The following is a 25,959-nucleotide window of genomic DNA, read 5'->3' on the forward strand; positions in this document are numbered from 1 at the left end:
AAATCAATTCAGTAAAAGTGGTAATTTTCCTAGCACTGCGATTGTTTGTGTGTAAATAAGTAAAGAAGACAGGGTTTTGTCTCCTTCATTTCTTGTGACTTTCTCTAAACTGTAAGTTAATTATGTGCACTGCATGCTCCATGAAAACACTTGCCGTCAGATACACAGTGTCCATTATTCATAAGTCCTTTAAATCTTGCTTTTTTAAAATAAAAAAGCATTGATTGCAACTTTCACGACAGTTTGAAAGAGTAGTGACAAAATGCAGTGCTTGAAGCAGTGTCTTTGACAGGTACACACTGCTCGCTTTGTACGTCGTGGACGCTGTGCAGTGACTTTGTCAGCTGCAGTACTTCTATTTCCATGCCACCGTGGCATTCATCATTTCTGCCATGGTATTATCAGCCACTGTGCTGCAGATAAAGTGACATCTGAAGTGTCTGAATGCACCTAGTCCTGCTCTGGGGACTAATCCACATGAACACTTATGTAATAATTCTGTCAGTTATCACAAATAGCAATGTTTATATGTGCGAACTCTTAAGTTTGAATTGTACAGAACACGATTGCCTACATAGCTTCCGTTTGACCAAAGGTACACTTAGAGCATGGTACTTAATGTGATGTATTTCCCCACAGAACAGAGCTCTATAAATTGACAGAATCTCTTAAAGCAAGTATTAAAATTTTGGAAACATTTCATCATAACAAAAAAGAAAAAAAAAATGAAAGCAGGATTAATGAGGGCATTCCAGCAAATTGGAGAGCTAATTATTACCCTAATATCAGTACTGAATAATGGCTGCTGATGTTTATGTGGCACTTTTGTATGTTTTTGCTAGACAGCAAGAAGTGCCACCCTAAACATGAGTGCAACCCTCACGTGTGCCAGGCCAAAAAGAAGTAGTCCAGGAGAGGAGAACTTAAAGACAAAAATGTGCTTGAACAGCCACAGGGAGAGACGCTTTCATGAGAAGCAAACGTGGTTGTACTTGCCAAAGAAATGCCAGTACAGGGAAAAGAACTGAAACACGAGGCATAAGTAATAGATCCCATAGGAAAGAGAGTCAAGGGCTGCTGAGAAAATGCTGAGGCAATCACAACCAAAGTGTAGCGGGTTATGCATGCAACCAAAGTGCTCCACTGAGGATTGAATTTCTGCTTTAAAGTGCTCATATGTTTTTCATACCTCAAGAGCAGGGCTGTGCACGTAGACACTCACCTGAGGAAAGGTGCATATGTATATATAGGCTAGCTGTAGCCTCAAGCCATCTCCCATTAAAAGTTACAGACTCTTTTTTTCCTATAAAATTATATTTAATGTGCTTTAGGTAAGGTTGTAGGTGCTGAATCATCATACAGGGTTGATTTGGAGCTCCACTTGGTTTATATTTTTTTAGTATTAATTCTGCATGAGCAGTTCTGGCAAATGACTGATTTCTGCATTAATTCCTAAGGATATTCCACAACCCCAAAACAAAGCTTAAAACTGAGAGAAACAACAGGTCAGTGAGTTGAGAAGTGGTCCTAACGTACCTGGAGATAGGCTGGGGATGAAGAGAGCTTCGTTTACTCCTCCGTGCTCAAGTCTTTCTTTTGCTGATAGCTGAAAGGGTAAAAAGTGGAGGACAGTAATGCTGCGTCTTCTACAAAATAAATGTTTTGCAGGAGGAGTATGAAGAATCTTTCCAGGTTTTTTAGATTGCTGGAGTAATGAGCTACAGGATTTTCAGGCATATCACATCATAAAAATGAGTAATTACAATTATGGTGTGCTTAAAAGCAATGTAGCTTTCAGAGGAACAGTTGCTTCAACTCAGAAAGTCAGGAAGGTGAGCTTTTTTTTACATATGCACAGACTACTCATACCAATTCCTCCATCTGTTTCTTGTTTGTCACAGAAAACAGATAACTTCAGAACTGCTGATGATATTCAGAAATGTTCTAAAAACCAACAGCTACATTAACTTAAATGTACTTTGCAGAAAATGAGACTAGAATTTGACAGGGTCATTCATCACTTAAATCAACTTTCAGATCAACGTCAGAAACAATAAGGGAAAACATCATTAACTACAACTGTAGAGGCACATCACTGATTCCAGCCCAGTACCACTCATGGCTAAATCCATGTTCCACACCATTCAGCCAGCTCAACTGTATTTTTTATGATTTTCTCCATACATTTTTATGTAGTTGTGTTTTTTCTCAACATGTTGTCAAGGAAGCCCTACGTTCTTGTAGCTCAGTATCCAGCTCTTCATTGCTATAAACACAGAACAACTTTGGATTTTGATTGATGTACTTTCCAGTATGAAGTGATTCTTCTATAACATAAGTTCGATAGGTTCATAGAAGGACCTCTTTTTAAGGCTTTGTTTCTACCAAAATATCAGGCTTTGCCAATTAACTTGACCTCTTACTTACCTCTGCCACAGTTCCTCTCGTATTTTGTTGTCTTTGAGCAATTCTGAGTTCCTCTAACAAAAATACTTTGAATTGTGTGAGAGGCTGCCAGCTAACTTTTCAGTGATAATAATAAGGTTGTACATTACCTGTATCCCTTCCTGTGTCATGAACTTACCTTTCTTTGTAATTTTATATGCCTTTTTGTTGGGATAGGAGGTACTGCGTACACACAATTTATGATGCAATCCAAGGAACAACTGATCTTCAGCACTCGAATGTGAATCAGTGTCTGCTCAGCCCAGGGCAAGCTTTCTCTGGACCGCAGTAGTCACATCCACATTGCAAAGCACTTGATCTTTCTCAGGTTTGGCACTTACTGCTGACCTGACGTGGCCATTGTCCAAGCAGTTCTTTCTTAGTTGTGTCTTCCTGGCAGAGTACTTTCACCTTTCCAAGTGGTGTAGGTTATCGTAATGGACGTGTATCTCGGTTGTGTATCATGGTTAAAGGTATTCCTGTCATTCTCTCATGGGTTTCATGGAGCTGTGCTTTTCTTCTGTTGTCAAGGAAACACCAGTTTTTTCCCCCTTGCTCATTAATGTCTGCATTTTTGTTTCCATAGCTACAAAGGAACCTCAGTGTTTTAAAATAGCGGTAATTGGATTACCTTAATTTTTTTAATTTGTTGGCACCATTAATGGCTCCAATTTTCAACAGCAGACACCAAAACTGTATCAGCAGTTTTTCAGCTACTAATACTGAGTGTCCCCTTGTCCTGAAATACTGGATACGTGCTGAGAAGAATCCTCAGCACCCAACCTCAGGTGCTACCCATGGTACTCCAGTTTAAGTCATTGAGTTCTCAACAGGGATGGGCAATCTCTTGTTATACTTAAATGTAGTTTTCTACATATACTAATAAGGTATATGCAAAACTGTGGAGATTTTGCTTATTTCTTCTTTTGTTACTAGTTGCTTAATATTCCCTCAATAACTATATTGAAATGCAGCCGTTACCATTTAATTGAAGTTTCCCTGATCATGTCTGTACTAATGACCATCTATCTGGCACTGGCTGAATTTCCAAACACCTGTATGGCACAAAATATGAGCTGAAATTACTCGAAATAGTCTTTTCAGTTGTTCTGATTTCTGATGGGAGCCTTCTGATAGAAGTTCCACGGTGAATTTTCTAGGTGTTAACCCCAACATTTCACATATTTCCAAACCTTTGTAAATGTGACCACCAGAAGAATAATCTGGGAGGAATTTTACAGGCAGATATCTAACATACCCAGCACAGCAGCAGCATGAGCCAGCAGTGTGCCCTTGTGGCTAAGAAGGCCATTGGCATCCTGGGGCTCATTAAAAAGAGTGGCCAGGAGGTCGAGGGAGGTGATCCACCCCATCCACTCTGCCCTGGGGAGGCAACATCTGGAGTACTGTGCCCAGTTCTGCTTATAAGTAAATGTGTGAAGGCAAATGTCAAGAGGATGGGACCAGGCTTTCTTCAGTGGTGCCCAGGAACAGGATGAGGGGCAACAGGCACAAAGTGGAACACGGGAAGTTCCATCTGAACATGAGAAAGACCTGCTTTACTTTGGGGATGACAAGAGCACTGGGACAGACTGCCCAGAGATGCGGAGTCTCTTTTAGTAGAGACAGTCAAATCCCAGTGGGACGCTTTTCTGCACAACCTATGCCAGGGAACCTGCTTTAGCAGGCGGGTTGGACTGCTTGATCTCCAGATGTCTCTTCCAAGCCCTGTGATTCTGATTCTCTGAAAGCCAGTAGGCAGAGAGAGTGCAGCAACCCAGAGTGGTGGCACTGCTGGTGGGAGGTGCGTGTGGTGCATTCGATGGATTTCTGTTCGGCGTAATGCCCAGCCAGTCAGTGCAAGTGGGGATGTCTCCTGGCTGGGGGATACAGGACAAGCTGTACTGGGGCTGAGGGCAGGAGGAAAGAAAGGCAAAGGTACAGAATATGCATTTATGGTGTATTGTAGCCACTTCAGATAGGTAGGTAGAATGTAACAAATAAATGAAAAGTGTGAGAAGATGGCATGGGAGCAATGTCAGCATGTAGGAATGTACACACAGGCAGAGACAGGCAGACTATTGAGGAGTCTCTGTCTTCAGAAAAAGTGAGTTATGCCCTTCTAAGTAATACCAGCTCTTGGCTACACTGAGACTCTCAATTCTTTGCGCTTTTCCCATGTTCCTACATCTTTTTTTTTTCTTTTTTTTCTTTTTTTTTTTAAGAAAACAAGCTAAATGGAGTCTCCAACCTAAAAGCAGTTACAAGCTAGGTATAAGAAAAATGTGACAGAAAGGAGCGAGATGCTGATAGCTATCAACAGGGAATTCCCGTTAACTTAAAATACTAGGTCCTGCTTTTCATCACGGATTTTCATGCATCCTTGAGGCAAAGAAACAGTATTACCATAGAAACAGTATCCGGTGTCATCGCGGGCCTTTCTGGTGCTGTGTGCTGTTATGGAAACAGACATCTTAACCGCTGTCCACATGTTATATATTTCAATTATTGTGTTCATAAAGATATGTTATTAAACTATAATTTCAGGGTTGATTTTAATAGCAGCTAAGTCTCTGAAGTGTTCAGCAATTTACAGAACACCTCAAGGTTGCCCCATGTTAAAAACAGCATTAAAACAAAACGTATATTAACAGTGCCCCTGCAGCAGTTACCAACCTGCCCTAATCTCAGCATGTGCAAAAAACTGGAAGAAGACGGACTGTCCACCCTTACAATCATTTGCAAAACTACTTTGGGAAAGCAAATTCTTGACCTGTATGATCTGTGCAAGGACACATCCTTCCTGCACGTGTGCATGGAAATGAAAGGCAGAAAATAGAGTGAGAAAATGTGACTTAGTTGGCTGAACTGGGAACTGTGAATTCTGAAACGTTAATCCCTGCTGAACCATTCTTCTGTCTCGGAAAGCCACCTTAGGTCCTGATCTCAGGCTTATTCCTGGGCGTTGGGTCCTTCAAGCTTTGAGAAAATCTCCACCTTTTTGTATTCATAACATCTGACATACTGCTTACTTCACGAGAGTTATGCAAGCGTAATTATTTCTTAATTTTCTGGAATAAAACCATTTAAAAATCTGTGACACAATTCTGAGTTTTTACTTGAGTTTGTGGTCATTCATCACTGAACTTGTCAGTTGTAAATAGCTTCCTGGCCAATTATATTAATTATACTTTTTAATTACTGTAATTCAAGAAGTCTAAGTGTGCCCTTTTTTAACTTCATCTTTTGTGTCTTCATCTTTTATCTGATTTGAATCATAATCATCCATACCAGGAAGGTGATACGCTGCCTCTTTTCCTTGCAGTTATTACAGCTTGTAATGGGAATATTTCCTAACACTGAAGAACTGAAAAGATGTCAGCTACAGATAGGATGTGAACACGTATAATGAAATCAGCCGAACGTAATGAATTCATTGGTAAAATTCAGGTGCCTCCACTGAGCTTCAGGGAAGCAGAAGAACGACATGGAAACATGTCAGTTTTGAAATTCAGCTAATTTTCCTCATAAGGCCAATGATGCAATGATGCCTCAACAACATTCATACCACTTAAATGGAGCAATGTTTTATGAAGCACTTCTAATTTAGCATCACTTTGACTCCTTACACACGTTCTCTTTCCTAAACCAAACTACTGAAGATGGTGTTCTTGAATTCAGCTTAAAAAAAACACAGGTTAAAGTAGTGCAGCAAAACTCACCAAAAAAAAGGCTTTCAAACTGGAACTGAGTTCATTTCTTGTATTCATCTCACTTCCTCCCCCCCCCCCCCCCCAAAAAAAAAACCAAAAACAAAATTATTTCACTCTGTACTGTCCATAACATTTCATTGTTTTTCACTTCTTTATCTTAGCACGTCTCAAGGTTCTGCGTTTACCAAAGCTTTGTGGGGGTTTCTTATTAATATCATTTTTTACTTAGACCTCACCGTGCCTGCTGATTCCATCGCTGATGCATCTGGCAGCACCAGGACCTGTTTGAGTCCATATGCACAGGGAAACATTCAGCAGTGCAGGCAGTATTTGTTTTTTCTGTTCCTATGGTACCCATACCGTGGCACATTTGGGAGTCCCTTATTTAGCAGCACATGGTATTCATATCTTGATTAAAAAGAAAAGCAGCTGTAGCTCCTACTTGCTTCATTTTACCTTTTTATAGACTTCAGTTTCTAGCAATTACTGATTTACAGTATTTAATGTATTGCAGAGTACTGTATCCCCTGAATTAGCCACAGAATATATGACGGAGCAATTCTACTTTCTGAGCATTACAACCATACACGGACAGTAACCAAGAACTCCAGTTTTGCCATCTTACTGTCATCATCTTGCTGACAGCGATGTATTTCCTACTGACTTAGTGCTGTAGAACCGATGTGGATATGATTTACTTGTGCAGCAATGTAAAAGGTTTCTTAATAGAATCTTAAGTTTAGAGGAAAACAATAAACTGAGGCAGCTAGTAAGAAAATATATTAATGTCTACAATGGAAGAACTAGATGTGAAAAAAAATGTAAATGATTGCTCTGTGAGAACACCAATCATTGCTAATCTCCTTTGTAGATGAATGCAATTTCTTTGTATTTTTCACTTTGTGGTTCTTATGTCCTGGGCTCATTGCAGGTAACGGAGAACTTAACACTCCTGGGAGATGAATGGCATTCGTCAAAGTGGGCTCATTCACACAACAGTAAGTTTGCTGCTTTATGCTTTGCATTTGACTTTTTGTTTCGTTTCCATTTGTTATTTATTCCTTTAATTGTTGCCTTTGCTGAAGCACTGCGTTCCGTCAGCTCCCTGCGCAGCTTAGTTCAGTGCAACTGAAAACCTACGCAGAATTCTCAGCTTTTATTTCCAGGCTGCGGTTTCTTTAAACCTGATAGAGCACGGGATGTGTGAGAAAAGGGCTCTGTGTACAGTTTGGATGAAAGAGCTTGGTTTGAAGCCCATCAGTGCGTATATAGCTCCGTGTCTGTGATTTCACATGTATGACCACTACTGGTTCTTCGAGGTTTCACACTGGAACGTTGCGCTCATCACATTGAATAGCCCGGTGTGCTTTTATAAGAGATGTTGAGCTCTTTAGAATTAAACAAGGATCAGATATAGGGAAGAAGCACAATTATTTCCAAACAACACCAGATGATCAGAAGTTTTAAAGTACTTTAAAACATGTTTTATCTTTAATGGTGCTGTTATTGTGCTTGCTCATGAGTTGTGGGTGATAGCGTGATTATCATCTGCCCACCTGATCACATGCACATTTGTGATGCTTGCAAGAAGAAACATTGTCTAGCTGGTAATTGTCATAGTCACAGATTCCAGGAGACTGTTTCCTAGACAACAGAAGAGTTGTGGTACGTCCACAAACTGTGCACTGTTGTGCATCTGCACTTCAGTCAAACACCCGATGGCAGCTGCTGCTCCCACTGACCATACGGCCAAGGTGCAACTGTTTGTATAGCCAGAAAGAAACTCTTTGATCAGTGCAAGTCAAAGAAGCTGTTGTTTCGTAGGTATGTGTTATGTATTTCTCATACCATGTCCCTGGCTCCTAAATTTGCTTGGATAAAAATGTGGTGTTTGTGAAATATCATTTTTAGCCTTTCTAGGTTTCCTGATGCAAACTTACTGGCACAGGCAGCACAGTGCTGTGAGTTGTGTTTGTGTAGGAGGTGACCAGAGCAAAAGTGTTTGTTAGTGTGTAAAAAGTGAGCAAAGGAAGCCAGTGTGACGGACTGCTAAGCTTGGCTGTTCTGCAGGCCAGGCATCTATTCAAAATGCTGACAATCATTGTAAGTGGTGAACGATTGACAGAGATTTGCTGCCTTGTGAGAGGATGTGCTGCTGTTCTGCTCCTTTGATGTCACCCATACAGAGGGATTGAATGGCTCTCTGCAAGACGTGTTGAAGTAATTTGTGTAATCTAGTAAATAATCTTGATGTGTGAGTAATTTGACTGTTTTATTGAGTAAATGGAAACACCAGTAGGGAGGCATTCCAGATCCAAACTCCCTCCTTCCCACAAATAAATCTCAGAAGGCTTTCACAAGATCATATGCTATTTTAGAGCCCAGAAATGATTTTTGGAACCAGACTAAATGTGTCTGAGAAGGAAATGAAGGTCATTTTGAAACAGGAAATAAATGTAAAATAGTATTGTTAAGAAACTGCATCCCTTTTTCTGACCCTGCCTGTATCACCACACTTCAGAACAGGGCCGCTTTTTGACTACAGTCACACAAAGCTTGAAAAACCCTTCTGATATAATCCCTATTGGAAAACAGTTTCTGGATCTGCATATGAATCTGTGGAACAGAGTTCCTTGTTGGTGTCAGTCACAAGAGCAAAGTTTCTTTCTCCCTTTTTTATGTTATAGACACTCTTCCTGTTGTGTCATCTTTTATTTCCCCAAAAGACAAGAAAAGCTGTGTGAGACACACTTGTGTGTTGTGGTTTGTGCTTCAGTGCATTTCATTTCTGCAAAAATACATATACATGTCTGCATATACAGAGGACAGAGAATGACATTGCATGCATCTGGTTTTGATGCTGCTGAGTGAGCAATTCACTTTTCTGTCCTTTATTTCTATTGCATAGGTTTACATGGGATTGAAATTCCTGGCATAAAAAGGTGTTTGGAAACTTTCTGGCCAGACAAGAAGAGGTTCTGAATCTTGGGAGTCTGACAGGATTCCTGCAGCCTGTGTCACACATCTCTGCTGGTCATCGTGGTCAAGGAAAACACTGAAGGTGAATACACAAAGATGCTGGAAGGTTGTTATTTATATACACATTATCTGAAAACTTGTTTCTTCTAATTCTCTTGCTGCAGTACTGATAGACACAGTGGAGGTTTGGACACGTGTTTACTGCTCTATTGTGTTTCCTGTGTCAGAAATCAGACTGCCCATCATCGTCCTTTCATCCTTTCCCTGGCAGTACAGAACACCAGTGCTGGAGGGGCAGCAGGTTTCTGTGGTGTAAAACACTGCTGCAAGACTGCAGGGCCACTTGGGCTGTACTTTCAAAAATGATTTAAACTAGCCTAAGATCACTCTGTTGTCAAAGGGAGTGTCTGTGGCTGTATGTGTCCGTCTCCTCCATTTCTTGGCTTCTATCAGTTACGTAGCTGTAACCAGCAATATCAGCAGACTGCTCCTGCAGAAAGTCAGCTCTTCTTTGGAGGTTTAAGTTTCTGCCAAATGAACCAGGCTTTACCTAGAGGAAATCTATAAAAGGAACCTCTCTTATTATTATTATCTGGGGATGTTTTATCGCTGTTATGTTTTCACTCATAGTTTTGAAGTACTGGAAAAGCACTGAATGCATCTTTCTGTTTTGTTACCAGCAAGGAATTTCTGTTACACCCCATTTTAACATGGAAGCAGGGGAACGGTTTATTTCTGCAGAAAATCATTCTTTGGATTTAAGGCTGGGGAGCCTTCTGAGAGTGCGTGGGATGAGTATCAGAGAGATCTGCCCCCTTCCACAGGGCAGTGCTTAGAGATGCGGGCACGTGGAGATGAGTTTCCTTGTGAGGAGGTAATCCTTTCCTCTGATGAAGTCTTCATGTGGAGAACCTTATGGAAATGGAGCCCCCTCTTGTGGATTTTCCATACAGAATGTACAAATCAAGTCATCCTTTCTTCTGAATAGTAATATATAGACCAGTTTATTTTCCCTGACAGCTGGTCTGTTTACTGCTGTTCCATCTCTTCTTAGGTGGTGACAGCTATTAATCTCAGCATAATGAAAATGTGTAAAATGATAATCTGTCAAAATTCTGATTTGCATTTCATACACAGAGTGGCACCATCGTCACCAGAACGTGGGGAGTGAGGGGAAAGGGATTCTCTGGCTATTTCTATTGCCCAGTCTTTTTTCACACGAGGGAAAAAGAGCACAGAGAATATCCTACAGGGTAAAAAAAGACTCCAGGTTAGCTGAGAACATATGGAAGCCAGTGCAGACTCCTGGCTGTCTCACACTGGTCTGTGTTTTATTTTGGGTTGAACTGAGTTGCATGATTCTAACAGACACTGAGTCAGTGCCAGTGCAGGAAGAACAAACGTCATTGGAATACTGCTGAACGTCAGGTTAAAAAACAAACCGTTATCCCACAGTTTCTCTGGAGAGAAAGAGGTGGTTGCTTACCTCTGAATCGTCTGGATGCTCATTTGTGGGCACTCAGAGCTCAGTTCTAACCTGGCAAAGGTGTCCTCATTTGCAACAACATTTGCAGAGCGTTACGCATTGTGGGGCGGCGACATTTCCCATTCCTGTCTCCTTTTAACCCCAATCAGAAATCCAGAATGATCAAAATGACTCCAACAGAACTCAGAGGAATTGGTCCCAACCCACACCGAGCTGCTGCTGTGCTTCCCTTGTGAAAGACTGGGACTTGGAGGAAGTGGTACAACTCGTTCAGACGGAGATGTCCAAAGGAGGCACGGAGGAGCTGATGCACAACGCACCGAGAAGAGATCTTTGCTCTCCAGCAGTGTTGTTTAGAACCGCATGCAGGAAAACTGCCAAACGGTGACAGCCTCGTGCTGAATTCAGTGCTGGTGGTGAAACACGGCTTAAAGGCTGGGCATTCATTTAAGAGTTGTATAATCAAAGTAATTTAAGCCGTATGTCTGGAAAAGAAAACATCGCTAATGTGGGTTTGTGGCCACTGCAACTGCCAGGCTGGCAGAGTGGGAGCGTGGCTGCCCAGCACAGAGCAGGGCACGGATCTGTGAGTGCTTCTCATTAACGCTGCACAAAAATGCCAATATCTCAAACCCATCAAAACTTCCACCCTCAGACCAAGAAAGTGACGCAGCGTTACTGTAGTGTTAGCTGTAATTCAGGATGTGATGCAGCACTATCGTTGTGTTAGCTGTAATTCAGGATGTGATGCAGCACTATTGTCACATTAGCTGTAGTTCGGGATGCGACAGGACAATAAAGCACCAATAATTACCAACGCGCACCTCCCAGGGCCGGGCAGGACGGGCTCAGCGCTGCGCCGCAGCCCACAGCCGCCCATCAGCGCTCCCCGGGCTCTGCCCGCCGTGTCTGAAGAGATGCACGGACTCTGCATCGCTGCAGGCACTGCCGGCACCGGTGTGGGCATCCCCTACGGGACAGCGCCGATGGAGCTCCACGCGTTTGCTGCCACGACGGACGATGTGGCTCGTTTATTAATCTTGTACATCGCTTCGGCTTGCTTCCCTTGAGGGTGCGTGGAGGAGCGGCGCGGGGCAGGGCGGTCACTGCCGGCTATGGGAGTGCTTCGTAACGGGGAAAACAGCGGCCGCAGTTTTGTAACCGGCGGTTATAAAATCGCTCGCGGGCGGCCCACGCGCTTACAAAACGGAGCGCGCCGTTACGTAACAGCGCTGCCGCGCGGCTCCGCTGCGCCCCCTGGCGGCGGCACTGAGCGGGGCGGGGCCGCCTTCAGCTGCTCAATTCCGGCCGGGCCAAAGCGGCGGCGTCTGTGAAACGCGCTGCGGTGAGCCGCGGCCGCACGTCCGAAATGCTTTAAGATGCGTCCCGAAGTCAGTTCTCCGCCAACCATACTGAGCTGTACCCTTGAGCCACGCCTCGAATCGCGGGGGAAACGGTTCAAGAAACGCGGCAGCCGCCGCCCTGCCCGCTGCGGTCAGCGAGACGGGAAGAGTCACTGCAAAGCCGCGAAGCCATCGGAAGGGCAGCGCCCGGGGCGCCCCGCGCTGCCACGTGGTGCCGGCGGCGCCCGCTGGGTGCGGTTCGGGACGCGGCCGTCCCACGCGCTGCGCAGCCGCACTGAGCGGGACACGGGGCGGCGCCTGACGCCCTCCGCGCGACTCCCAAGGGCTCCGCGACCTCCGCGTCACCGCTGCGCCGCGCGGGGATTGGGCGCCGGCGCTCCGCGCCCTACGGCAACCCGCGGCCCGACCCCGCTGCGCAGGCGCTGCTGCCGCCGGCGGGGCGGCCCGGCCCGGCACCGCTGGGTGAAGGAGAGGCGCCGCTCCCGGAGAGCCGCGTGCCCGCCGCCATGAAGATCTGGACCTCGGAGCACGTATTCGAGTGAGTGCCGCGCGGGGGTGGCTGAGGGAACGGGGCGGCTTCTTTCTCCTCTTCCTCGTCTTCCGTTGGGACGGGGCCTGAGGGACTTCCCCGCCTCCGGGCCGCCTGCCCCGGCCGGCTCGGAGCCGATCCCTGCTCGGACGGGACGGCCGCGGCTCCGTCCCCCCGTGCCGTTCCGCCGCGCAGCCTCTCCTTCCGGGGTCGCGCGGCGGGGGCAGCCCGGGGCCTTTGGGGGCGTTGGGCTGCGGGCCGTTCCCGGAGGGTTCGGGGGGCTTCAAAGCCGCTCCGGGCGGCAGCTGAGCCCGCGTCTCCTGGGGAAAGTCGTGGCCCAACAAACGGTTCGCGAATTACCGAAACCTGAAGGAGTGTTTCGGCGTTACGGCACACTTGTTCTTACCAAACGCGAACCGGAAGGTAGCGGCTCTCAGTCCTGATCAGCCGGGTGCTCTGTGCGCCCAATTCGCACCACCTGCCGCTGCCCCGCCGCAGTACGGCTGCCCTCTGCGAAGGAAGGACGGTTGTAGTTAAGAAACGCAAATTGAACAGCTTTAAATGCACGACCTGACTGCCGTGTGGGTTCAGCTTTAATAGAACTCCGGTTACAGAGCTGCGCCGTACAGCCTTGTGCTTCGGTTCTGTTTTGGCAGCCACCCCTGGGAAACGGTCACGACGGCTGCCATGCAGAAGTACCCAAACCCCATGAACCCCAGCGTGGTCGGAGTGGACGTCCTGGACAGACACATTGACAGCAGCGGGAAACTGCACAGCCACAGACTGCTGAGCACCGAGTGGGGAATCCCATCCATTGTGAAATCGGTGCGTGTGCTGCGGCAGGGCTGGGAAGGGCACCGCAGGGAGGAAAGTTTGTGAAGCAGGGTGATGTAATGGAAGTGTGACTCGTAGCGAGTTCAGGCAGTTGCGTATGAGGAAGTTCCTAACAGTGCTGCATGTGCTGAATTCCAGACAGTCAGAAATGGGCACTGCCTCAGATCGCTTCCAATTGTAAAAATGAGATCCACCTCAACTGAGTAGTTTTGTTTTTAACTAAACCTCAGTGGTGTCTGTTCAATACAATAACCACTGCCTGTGCATTTAAAAGCACTAAAAATGATGGCGGTTGTTGAGCATAACTAACTGTGTGTATCTGCGCCCATCTCCCAGCTCATTGGCACCAGCAGAACGAAGACGTACGTCCAGGAGCACTCCATCGTTGACCCACTGAAAAAAACAATGGAGCTTAAATCCAGTAATGTGAGTACTGTGGCTGTGGCCACGCGGGTCAAAGATCGCAGCTCATACTCATGCCTTAGAAATGTAAGGACGAAAGGCACCTTACAAATGATTTGCCAGTTGCGTTAGGACAGCGTTACACCTTTAAGTGATGTGTTTACAGCTGGCCAGTTCTCCCTCATAAAGGAACTGCTGTGTTTTTGGTACCGCTCAGCTGTGGAGCACCTGGATCACAGAACTGCTCAGGTTGGAAAAGACCTTCAAGGTCATCAAGTCCATCCACAGAACACACAGAGCACTGCGAGGAGCAGATCTCCACTTCTTGGTTCTGTTTGTTGTTCTTCCAACCCTTTGGTGCACAGTGCCACCACTGTGGCATGGTTCCTGATGGTTTAACAGCTGCTTTACATACTGCCACATCTTTCTGATTCCATAAGAACGTGGTTGGTTGTGTATGGCAAATGTTGGTAGCTGATAAATGATCCAAACAATCTAAGAAAAGACAATGAGATCAGCAGACAGCTGGACTTGGAGATTTAATTATCAAGTTCTACAACCTTAATGCTAATACTTGCCAGAAAAACCGTGTTTAAATCAGATCTGAGTTTTCTGTCTGCAGTTTTATATAGCAGTTCTGTAGTATTTTTACTGAGGGGCAGTCTTGTTCTGTGTTCTGCAGATTTCATTTACAAACCTCGTGTCAGTAGATGAGAGGCTCGTCTATAAACCACACCCTCACGAACCAGACAAGTGAGTACCTCTTCCTGCTGAGACCGCCCTGAGGGAGAACAGACTTTGGCTCTGTAAATTGCTTTCATCTCCCTTGAGGATGCAGTGGGGTTTGTGTGACTTTGTTGTGCTGTCTTGTCTGAAAAGAGAGAATATACTCTCACTTTAGTTATGTTGCTTCTGCGGAGCACTACTGGGAACGTGAGTGCCATGGTGCAGTGGAGGCCACTTCACATCAGTTTTTCGGGGAGTTCTGCTGTGTCCTGCATGTAGCTGAGCATATACGTATGTCTTCAGTTACCAGCTCTGATTTTTGATCCCTTCATCAGCCCAAGCACAAAACTGCACACTGCACGTTTATCTGCCTCTATTTCATCATTTTGGAGAACGTTGTTTATCTATTTAAGGTGACTTTAAAGAGTGCTGTGTCGGTACTCCTAGAACTGGTGAAGATTTTTTGCCTATGGCCTCAGGAAAGGCTAAAACCCACTGCTGGAGATGTGTTAATACTGTTTTTCCGGTCTATTTTCCCATCTGCTGTGTCTGCTCTGTCTGCAGGCTGCTGACGTTGGAAATAGCTGAGTGCCACAGAGAGTCACTTGGACTTAGTGGGGACTCCTGGTTTTTGTTTCATGTGTAGAAGTACGTGTAGTTGAGCAGCTGCCACAGTGCGTTGTTGTGTTACCAGCAAAGGTGATGACAGTCCTTGTTGGGGCAGAGCAGGAAGCCTTTAGGCAATGCACTGTTTTAAACTACTGTGGACAATTTACTTTCTGTTCTGTTTCAGAACCGTTTTGACACAAGAAGCAATAATATCTGTGAAAGGTGTCAGTCTCAGTAGTTACCTCGAGGGATTGATGGCAAACACGATTTCCTCCAACGCTAATAAAGTAAGTATGACCTCTGTGTAACGTGCGACCGCTGACTAAATGGCAGTACAAATCTCTCTATTACTTTTTGGCTTTGTCAGCAGTCTTAGGGTACGTGTAGTTCTACTGTCTGTACTGTAGATTTCTGAAGGCTTAGTTTGTTGAATTTGCTCTTTTTTTGTCCTTGCAAATGTGGATAATAAATACTATTGGCAAGTGCTCTGAATCTTCATTGGAAAAGCATTTCCATTCACTTAAGTCTGTCACTCCTTTGCTGCCCTCCTGATGCCATCTGTTAGGTGTGCTGTTGAGGCGGTACGCATCAAGACTCATCTCAAGTATTGATGTGGAGTAATGAAGTGATGTTTGAAGGACTGTTCTTTGTGAATCTTTTGAGAGTTTACCCTTTGAGTTCAGCCTCAAGAATGATAAAACACAACAAAAAGCCACTCTGTGCTTCGTAACACAGCACTGCTGACATAAGGAATCTTTTCTTGGTGTGAGCCAGCACACCTTTCTGTGTTAATCAGGTCTTTGAAGTAAAGAATGTCACAAAGCTGCGCATTTCCGTACCTTTGGTTGGATCATTGCTGAGATTCATACACTAAAACTTATTTTTTCTAACCTGTAGGGCCGTGAAGCATTGGAATGGGTAATAAATAGACTCAATGCTGAAATTGAGGAGTTCACAGCTTCAGCAAGAGGAACAATGAGGAATTCAATGGCAGCAGCAGCATTTGTAGAGAAATGATAGTAAATATGTTTGTGTTATTAACAAGGTTTAGCAACCTAAAGCTTCTCTCCAAAAATAAATATATATACTCTTTGTTATTTAAGGGCATACCTATGTATTAGGTATGGTTCAAGTTTAATTTGGAGAAAAGCTAAGCTCTTACTAATGAGGCTGATTGGCAAAGCTTAATTAATATATTGGTTCAGCTGGACCGAACTTTGTTTGCAGACAAAGAAATAATATTCAAGTGTAGTTCCTGTATGTACATGAACACTAACTTATAATACGTTCAGACATGAAACGGCCTCGTGGAGAGATGAGGCTGCAGATGTTGGAGGAGACCGGCATGTTTGGTTGACTTCTGTGGAACTTTTGTTCTTGTGTAACTTATGGACTACCTCTTGGGACCAAGCCCAAAATTAAGCAGAATGGTTTGTTCCAGCATTGTCCTATTTGTGATGTATTGACAGTTGTGTGATACAACTCGGTTTAACAGAAAGTTTATTACTTGAAGCTTGAAAAACAAAAGAACGAAGATAATATTTTTATATGCTTTTTAACTAGTTAGACTAGTTGAGCTAACCTGGTACTCCATTCTTCTTCAGTCAGCATAGGTAGAACATTCAGAAGTGTCTCTTATCTGCTAACATCTGAATTCTGTTCCTAAGTTTGATGCTGCTGGGCTGGACTCGCAGAAATGTGAGCTAAAACTTTATCTTAAACTTATGGAATAACTCCATTTCTAAGAGCCCATTAAATAAAGGGGTACAATATGCACAGAGCCTTAAAATTTCATAAGCTGATGGCACTTCTGCAAAGAGTAGCTGTTCACTCCAGAATTTCAAAGAATCATGTAAAGGACTAAAAAACATTGTTGAAGCTGGATAGAGATACCTGAGCATAAACAGAAGTAATATTAAGAACACTAACAATATACTCGTTAACTTAATCATGCTCTGGAAGTGACGTGTTACACGAACACAACATTTTGTTGTCCTTTAAATTAAACATAGTGTTCTAAGTTCCAGAAGGTCCTTTACATTTTAGGCTTATTTGCTCACAAAATAAGGCTCTTTAAATGAAAACCTCCAGTTTTCTACACTTTTGTTTCCTGGTACGTACTACGGATTCTTGGTACTGACCTCAGTGATCAGCTGTGTGAACTTCAAGCTCAGACCCTGCTATCAGTACTTAAATAATACACCAGTTTGCTGGTAGTCCTGTTGACTTCAGTAGAGGCTGCCTGTCCCATCTGACTCCTTCAGTGTGAAGAAACAATAGGAAAGTACAGCCCCAAGTCAGCTGGTCCTTCATTCTGGTGCCAGAGACATTTCCTGCAATTTTGATTCTAAGCTTACAAGTAATCTCAAGACTCTCAGCCTTTAAGAACTGCAATGTCACCTGTTCCAGCATATTTTATGTTATGTTGCATGCCATTTCTGTTATATGGAACTGCCCATCGAGTAGTATCTGCTATATAAAAAGCTTATTTTAAGTGGGAAACTTGGAGAGGGAAAATAATGAGTTGGAGAAAAAAAAGAGGTATGTATATATACACCTTTTAAAAGTTTAACTAGTCTAAATATTTTTCTAAAACAAATGATTTGAAAATACCTTTATAAACTGAAATTATTGTGGTTTGTTGTGCTTTTACAGAAGATTATCACAGCTGAAATAGCATTTCAACTGAAGTGTATTTGAAACTTCTGCAAAACTGTAATTTCTGATTAAAAAAATGCAATGCTTGAAAGTGACTTCCAATGTTTGTTCAGCCTTCAGCATCACTTTGCCATTTTAAAGTCAGTTTTATCTTGTGCTAATTTTTGTGCGCTGAGGGCCTACACAGTACGAATTCAGTTTGTCCTTGCACTGAAAAAACTTCAGACTATTTAATTTTTGCAAGCATTCAACAACTTCTTGAAAGATCACGCTTTTCTTTGTTCTATTTTATTTATATGCCCGCACTCTCATTCTTCCAAGGGATACTGCTTTCTGTACCTGTTTTTTTTATTTTAAATAAAACGTTATCTGAGTTCTGCCCAATTCCTCTGTGTTTTATTCATTTATTTTAATTGCTACATTAGTAATCTGGGTGGGGTGTGGAGGTGAAGGAATAGTCCAGAGTTAATAGCTCATTCTATTCAGATGTGTATCTTATAGTGTACATTTTTAAATGGAAATAAATCAAACCTGTTTGCAGCTGCTGTGGTCTTTCTTGCTCTTTAATAACTAACTGCTTTTTTTCCACAACTCTGACACATTAACCCGTGACCAGACTTCACTTTGCTAGATCACATGGGAAGCTTTTCGCTCTACTTAGACTGAGATTTGTATACTACTCTTTCACTGTTAAGGAGTATCTCTCTCTACATGGAACCTAATACTCTCTGTTGTTAAGAGCAGAAGGGTTCTGTTTGAGTCTGTACATTCATGGAACAGTTTGGTTGTTTACCCACAATAGTCATAATAGGAGACTTCACCTAAAGCTTTGTTTGATTTGGTGTGGTGGGCTGTGCAGCAACTACAAACTGTGTGTTCCATCAGAGAAGGAAGTGCATGCACTGCTGTCAGTATGCATGCATGCTCAGATGGTTTCTTCACTAGCTGCCTGCATAGCTGTGTTATGGCTGGCAATGCTCAGATAAAGGCAAGGTGCTATGGCTGAATGCTTTGATGCTGTAGTGAAACTGGTGTACACCTGTGCAGAGCAGCTGTGTGTTCTGCTGGTCAGAAGAAATGAGACAGGTGGGAAAGAAAATGGGAGTTGCAGTTGGAGGGCCAAAATTCAAGGACTAGAAAGAAAGGGGCTGAAGGCAGGTATAGAGGAATATGATGAGAACAAATCAGTAATGGAGTCTGGTGGATCCTTACCTCTTTCAGCTTACCTGAGTGTTCTCATTCTTCACCTCACCTGCAGGTGTAGGCTGCTAAATTGGATGAACTTCAAACTCACCTGAATAACTTTTTTAAGAAACAGAAGTGAGTGAGCTTTAGAGCCAAAGCTCCATGGCCTGGAGAAGATAAAAAGATGACTTCTTACACTGTTAAAACTTCTGTCCCTACTGTTCCCTTGAATTTGTAACTAACTCAGAAATTATTAGCTATCTTTGCTATTCATTTTTTAAATGTTTTGAAAAAATGTGTAAAAGATTTTTGCTCACATATGATATGAGAATTGGTGATACTAGCAGTGGGATTTCAGTGTTAACCTGGTAATGGAAATTGCACTTTTCTGGTCCTAAACATTTTTACTGTAAATTACACTTAACTTGTTTTTCATTTCTTGATTTATACGTGCTTGGAATGGCTCAAGTAGCAGTACAGTGGATTAACTTGTTTCACGTTACTTGCAAGGTGTTTTAAGAAGATCTGTCTGGTTTGTAACTTCTCAGTGCTGTGTAGTTGTCTCGATTCCATGCACCCATGTGCACTGTAAGTTTTTGCTAAAGACTTACGTTTGTGCTCTGTAAATCCTGGTGATAGCCTAACATTTCAGTGTTCTGAAAGATGCCCCTATTTGCTATCTGGAATAACAAAAACTGGGGCCATGGAAAAGGGAAAATTCTTAAACTTATTGTAACGCTGCAATGACTTGTGTCTATGTGTATACTAAAAACATACTTTTCTTTTAATGACTGAAGTCTAAGAAAACAAAAGGCTTTGTTTATCCAAAAATATTTCTTCTTGCTAACAATGGGTGACAGCACCTGTTTGTTCACATAGCAGTGAGCAACTGATTTACAGCTTATTGTGGGAGGGGGTGTGGAATTAACCACAATTGCCTACAACACTGCTGTTTTGTCTGTTGTGGTCTGCATTTGCAGTTAAGAGCATACAGCTGAGTTTCCTTCCAGTAAGGTAAGGCTAAACGCCCACAGTCTGCACTCCCTTTGCACTGACAGACACTGGGTTCAAAGGAAAAAATAAGCATCCTGTTGAGGCTCAAAAGTGAACAGAGGAACTGAAGAATGACGATCATACAAGTCTGTCTGAAAGCTCTGAGTCATTTTAGAATGCCCATGTTCTTCAGGGTGTGAAGTTTGTTCCTGCACTTGTGCAGGACTTGTAGAGCAATCTAATAGACACGTTGTGAAATTAGAAGTAAAGAAACTGTACTACTGTAATATGATGGAAAATGTAGCAATAACAGCAGGGCAGAAAAGCCTGTAGCTGCAGCAAATGAGAACAAGCCCAAATGAAGCAGGTATGGATGCATAAACAAAGGAAGAAAGTTTGCTTACCTTCAGAAGGCCTCAGGCACACAAGGATCTCCAGTAAGGTCCCCTCACATTAAATGAGGGCTGGAAGGGGTGGATCCTGGCTTCAGCCCTTCCAGTCACTCAGATGCATTGCTTACACCTGAGCTCCCCTGGGTTGGCCCTGCCTTCCCAACATCTGCTCCATCACTGCTTCAGGCCCTGACTCAGCATTCCTGCTAAAGAAGCTATGTGTCAGAACCTGTACTTGGGACTTAGTCGTATTGTATAGTCACCTTGTATTCTGAATTATCTTGCTGATGTAGTAGAAGCATTTAACTTTCTTAGCCTGATATTCCATCAAGTTTTATTTTGTGTTTTTAATCCTCAGTTTTGAGAGACATTCAGCAAGCTACACAATTTCCCCTTATTTCTTCTGGGCAGGGAAGGGAATGGAGTAGGGTAGTGCACAGATGATGTTATTTCCTAGTCTGTAAAGTGAAGTGCAATAATGGTGCTTATTTAACTAGGATCAAAGAATCATAGGGGCTGGAAGGGACCTCCAGAGATCATAGAGTCCAGCCCCCCTGCAGAGCAGGTCCCCTACAGCAGGATCCTAAGTCAACCTTACCTTTCAAAGAAACACCTCTAAGCACCTATAAGACTTAAACTTCTGAAAAAGTGCCCCAGCCCTTGCTGCCACCTAGATGCTTTTAGAAGTTTTGTTCAACATTTTAACCAACTGTGAACAGAAAGCTTTAGGTTATCATGCTAATTTATCATAACATTTAAGAAATAACATAACTAACATAAAAGAAAAAGCTAATAAGCACATTAAAACGTACAAAATCATGCACAACATTCTTAGACCTTGAATGTACCTGAATTCTTCTCTGCAGATCCTGGGCTCCTCCAGAGACTATTTATTCCCAGCTGAGAACTTGGCAGACCCTGCAAAATATTTTCTACTTGAATCCAGGTGTCCAAAAGTTAAAAATAAGTTTCCTCATCTGCTTCATCAAATAACAATCAAAATGTAATAGAAAACAACATAGAAATGCAACTTTATTTTAAGATTAGAGCTGATTTTGGAGCATGTTTTCTGCTGGTGCTCTGTGCTTAGTGCTGTGTTTAGACAAGGAGTAGATTTAATTGGAGATGACCTTTATTGTCATCAGCATGCCATGATTTCCAGTAGCTGTGGAACAGATTAGGGTCATCAGCAGAGAGAACAGCAGAGCATTAGCAGCATAGCCCAATACGGCTTACACAAGCAGAGAAAGGAGATAAATCCGCAGCTATCAAAGGTAGGAAGTATGACTACTGATCTGTATATTTTATACAATAGTAACCATAATTCCATGTTTCTTGACAGCGTTAGTTTGTAGGAAAATAGGGCAATAACCTTATGGAGTTAAGGCAGAAAGAATGCGGTGAAGGGATAATGGCTCTTACAGTCTGTTGGAAGTCGTGTTGGTACTGGCTTTTCTTTGTACTGCAGTTTTCCTTCTGTACAATTATTTTTTCTTCCCTGCACAATGCAATTGAGAAACTTTATAAGATTAGAGATGAAGTCAGTCACAAAGCGATGCAGTTATTTAACAACAAGGGCTTTTTTCTAAGGGATTACTTATTTTTATTTTTTTACTGTGAGTACAGGACAGCATCATAAGACGCATCAAGAAAGATCTGCCTGCTCTGCCTTCTCATCTACAAATATTGAACTTCTGACAAAATTACAACCATGCTGCATGAGCTCTGAAGTTACAGATACATTATGAATACACATTCAGGTGCATTCATGAACAATTTCAGACCTCATCATTGGCACATATCAGCTTTTTTTTTTTTTTTTTAATCTGGTAATTTTTGTCTTGTGCTAAATCCGCACTTTTAATATTTACACAGTAAAACATTATTCCTGTCACCTTCAGTCTGTGTTCAGCAGACACCTGCTGCAGTTAAAAGGTGACCTCAGTGGGAGTGTTATGCCTGGTGATTATGCTAAATCTATTATACATGCATCTGGACATCAGTTGTGTAACCACAGCAAAGCCTGGATGTATCTACCTGAGAAAAGGCAGTCTCCTGTTGCGTATATCCACTTCCCTGGTCCAAAAATACTCTTGGGATAACTTTCTGAAGAACTCTGTGCCATCTTCTGCCTACGATTGGAAAAACAACAGGATTCAACTACTGTTTTACAACAGTCTGGAGATGAGAAGGCAGCAGCTGCAGATCAGCCTCTTGATCCACTCGTACTATAATTAGGTGTACCTTTTTGAACTAAAATATAAGCTGTTCCGTTTCCTTTTTAATTAATGCTTCCATTCTATCTCTGTAGTGTTATTCATCGATTCAAACTAACCACAACCTAAAAATTACTGTTGTTACAGTTCAAATTTTATGCCCAGAGGTACAAAATGAAAATAATAAAGTAAGATCCCACATTACCTAAAACCAAGCAGAACTGATATCACCGTGTATTTCTTTACCACACCATCAGTTTAGCATACTTCTGGCTTTCAAAAATAAATCCTGTACTTGGTGTGGAGAAAAATTAGTTATTTATTTGCTATTTTGTTAACATCATCAGGAAGATCCACAGTTTTGAGTTAGACATTATGAATCAGGAGGAAGGAAGCAGTCACACCTTTATAGTGAGAGGCTGGGTTTGACTTGAAGCCGCCACGTACATCTGTACATTTTTTATTGTAATGTCTGTACATAACCAGTAAGCAGCCCAGTGTCTGAATATCCCATGGTACCTGGAAAAGAGAAACAAAAACATTTTAATTTCCATTACATTACATTGCCATTGTTCTATTTCAGACCTTCAGAGGGTACTCTTTGTCAGGCTGTCATAGATGCTAAAATCTCACTGAACACGGAGAGCCGTGCCAAGACACAAAAATGGCTGCTACTGTAGATACTCTTCTGGACACGTGCTTCTGCACTGCTCCCCTGTGAAGGAGCAATACTCTAAACAATTCTGCAAGCTCTTACTACTCAACTTTCCTGCATAAAATCAGCAACAGTAAGAGAGATAAGAATTGTATGTTTAGTTATTTTCAAAACTGTTACTTTTTGAGTTTCATGGCATCTTTTAAAGTTGTTCTGATGTTATTAGAGATCTTCAGTTAAAAATATTTCTGATTTAAAAATCGGTAATGCTGTGAATTTAATTGGCTTTTCAGTTTCGTCTCTCACCTGGACCTTCCTGGTCTCACTTTTTGGCCTCCCTGGACCCCTCCAGTGTAAAGACTTCAGCCTCCTTGGAACTCTTAAAAAAAATCCCCTTTTCAGATTCTTTGGATCTCTCCAGCCTGAGCTCTTCATCCTCTGTGGAATTTTCCAGTCTCACTTCTTCATCTTCTCTGGACCTTTCCAGTCTCACGTCTTCAACCTCTTCAGACTTCTCCAGTACATCCTCTTCAGTCTCCTTAGAGCTCTCCAGTATCACTTCTTCAGATTCCTGGGAGCGCTCCAGTTTCACTTCATCGATTTCACTGGACCTATCAAGTCTCACCTCCTCAGGCTCCCTGAACCTCTCTGGCGACAGTTCCTCAATCTCCTTAGATCTCTCAAGTCTCACCTCAATACCTTCTCCAGATTTCTCCAGTCCAACTTCTTCATCCTCTTTAGACCTCTCCAGTCTCACTTCTTCACCCTCCCTAGATGCCTCTGGTCACACCTCTTCAGCTTCCTTAGATGATTCCTGTGAAATCCCTTCAACCCCAACATACATCTCAGAGCAAACCTCAACCTCTTCAGAATCATTAGATCTCACTGACTTTAACTACTTCATGTTTCAGGGCTCCTCCGAGTTACCCTCATCGACTGCTGAGGATGTTTCTAACCTCATCTCTACACCCTTCACAGATGTCTCCAACGTCTCCTTTCATGATTCTTCTTCCCTCACTTCCTCAATTCCTTTGGACATTTCTAACCTCACACCTTTAGTTCCCACAGATGTATCCACTCTCACATTTCTGGATGTTGCTAACTGCACCTCTTCAGCTTCTCTTGATCTCTGTATTTAACTCTTTTAATATATCCTTTCTTCTCTCTGCAAACTCACTGTACCCTTCGAAGCCTCCCTCTTATATGTACTCCTTTTTAAGTTCTGTTTCCTACGCCTCTAAAAGATATTACCTGAAGGGAGATTCAGGCTTTACAAATACATTCTAGCATTTAAACAGAACTTGAAGAGGGCTTGAAAACAGTTTGGACAACTCTATAATGGTGCCTTGTTTACAACTTTATAAATATCAATTATATACTCAAGCTCAATTTCAGTCATTAATGTAATTTCCATTCTGTCTCACTGTGGTACCTCTCCCAAAGATTTAACTTTTAATTCATGCTGACAATTTGTCTTTCAAAATCTACAAATAGTAAATAGAGCTAAGTGTGTAAATAATTGCACCCATATCATACATCTCCAAAACAGATTTAAATCTGAATGCACTGCACAGAACTACAGAGGCATTTCACACGGAGATACAGAGAGGTAAGATGTGGTGGGGGGAAAAAAAAGCTGATTGAATAGAGAAGCAGGTGAGAGACAGCCAGGTGGGAAGAGGGAGCAGAGGGACATGCAGCAGGAGCTCAGGTGTCCACTTCAGCTACAAGAACTTTTGTTCTGCTGAGCCATGTTTATGGCCTGGGCAGCACACAAGGCTTAAATTGTTGGCCCAGACAGAAGGAACTGCTGTAAGAAACCCTGCTTTCAGAATGTCAGCACAACTGCAGACTGTGATCTCAGCGGAGACACCAACTGGCAAATAAGGACAGGAAATTCTGCCTTCTCACTCTCCCTTCCTGGTTGCTGTTCCTATTAATTACACTAATAAGGTAATCTTCGCTTACTGGCTTATATCCTGGAGACAGATGACAACGTACCTGGTGAAAAATTGTTTTATTTTTCTCCTGTGAATCTACTGTCATCACTATTATGTACGGATTGTTCATTGTAATGGCTCTGGGCTGAGATCTCTAATAAAGAAAATTATTCTGTGCTTTAAAACTTTACTGTCATCAGTTAAATCATCACTGTGCAGTGAGGTTGCAAAGAGGACCAAAGTCAGCCCAGGACCTGCACAGCTCCTCAGGGTATCCAACAACCCGTGTGATGGAACTTGGTTTTGGAAAGAAGACATAGGGAAGAGCTATGAATACTTAAGTGCAAGGATTTAATAAAATAAACAATCCAAGATCTCCTTAGCCCTAATTACTTCAACATTTACATATTATATATGGGAAATTGTCTGTTTTTTCATTATTTGCTGATAAGTGGATTACAGTCTCGAGATTGCTGTATTTTCTGCTGTTAATCTGTTTGGAGAAAGTGTTTCATAGCATTTCAGGAGTGTGCAATAAATGCACCTTACAGCCAAAGGAATCCCACACCGAGAGCACAGATCAGGACACACACAGCTTAAACTCCAAATCAAAGGCAGTCTGCACTGCGGAAATCAGTGGCTGCACAGGTGTACAAACCGTCTTCATCCTCCACACTCTTACACTGAAAATGCTGGGAAGTGATAGCAGAAAGGAGAGGGAAAGACAACTGATAGAGCTTGGGAAAAAAAGAAAACCCAAGACGCTTTTAACGCCTTGGCTGAATTCTTAGATTACATGAGAGCTTCTTAGGAAAGAGTTAATAGGTAACCAA

The 25,959-nt window shown here is 42.8% G+C and overlaps 2 protein-coding genes and 1 long non-coding RNA gene across 4 annotated transcripts; 2 read left to right on the forward strand and 1 right to left on the reverse strand.

The window, feature by feature from the left end:
* Positions 1–7,804: 7,804 nt before the first annotated feature.
* Positions 7,805–9,536, forward strand: LOC121107348. Its single transcript, XR_005841304.2, has 3 exons — positions 7,805–7,982; positions 9,067–9,219; positions 9,302–9,536. It is a non-coding gene; the product is annotated as an uncharacterized LOC121107348 (long non-coding RNA).
* Positions 9,537–12,414: 2,878 nt separating this feature from the next.
* PRELID3B (PRELI domain containing 3B) lies at positions 12,415–18,129 on the forward strand. The gene is made up of 6 exons (NM_001030866.2): positions 12,415–12,525; positions 13,173–13,341; positions 13,687–13,776; positions 14,435–14,505; positions 15,272–15,374; positions 15,985–18,129. The coding sequence occupies exons 1-6, from the start codon at positions 12,494–12,496 to the stop codon at positions 16,102–16,104; spliced, it is 585 nt and encodes a 194-aa protein (NP_001026037.1). The 5' UTR covers positions 12,415–12,493; the 3' UTR covers positions 16,105–18,129.
* LOC101747896 lies at positions 16,571–24,611 on the reverse strand. 2 transcript variants are annotated; one of them, XM_046903076.1, is made up of 6 exons: positions 23,493–24,611; positions 22,934–23,050; positions 22,353–22,447; positions 21,738–21,813; positions 21,164–21,233; positions 16,571–20,518 (listed from the first exon to the last, which is right to left on the reverse strand). In XM_046903076.1, the coding sequence occupies exons 1-6, from the start codon at positions 23,619–23,621 to the stop codon at positions 20,490–20,492; spliced, it is 516 nt and encodes a 171-aa protein (XP_046759032.1). In that variant the 5' UTR covers positions 23,622–24,611; the 3' UTR covers positions 16,571–20,489. The 2 variants fall into 2 exon arrangements, with proteins under 2 accessions (XP_046759032.1, XP_046759031.1); XM_046903075.1 differs by having other exon boundaries at positions 16,571–20,521.
* Between the last annotated feature and the right edge of the window lie 1,348 nt (positions 24,612–25,959).

The sequence above is a fragment of the Gallus gallus genome, chromosome 20 (genome assembly GCF_016699485.2).
Source record: "Gallus gallus isolate bGalGal1 chromosome 20, bGalGal1.mat.broiler.GRCg7b, whole genome shotgun sequence".
Taxonomy (NCBI): domain Eukaryota; kingdom Metazoa; phylum Chordata; class Aves; order Galliformes; family Phasianidae; genus Gallus; species Gallus gallus.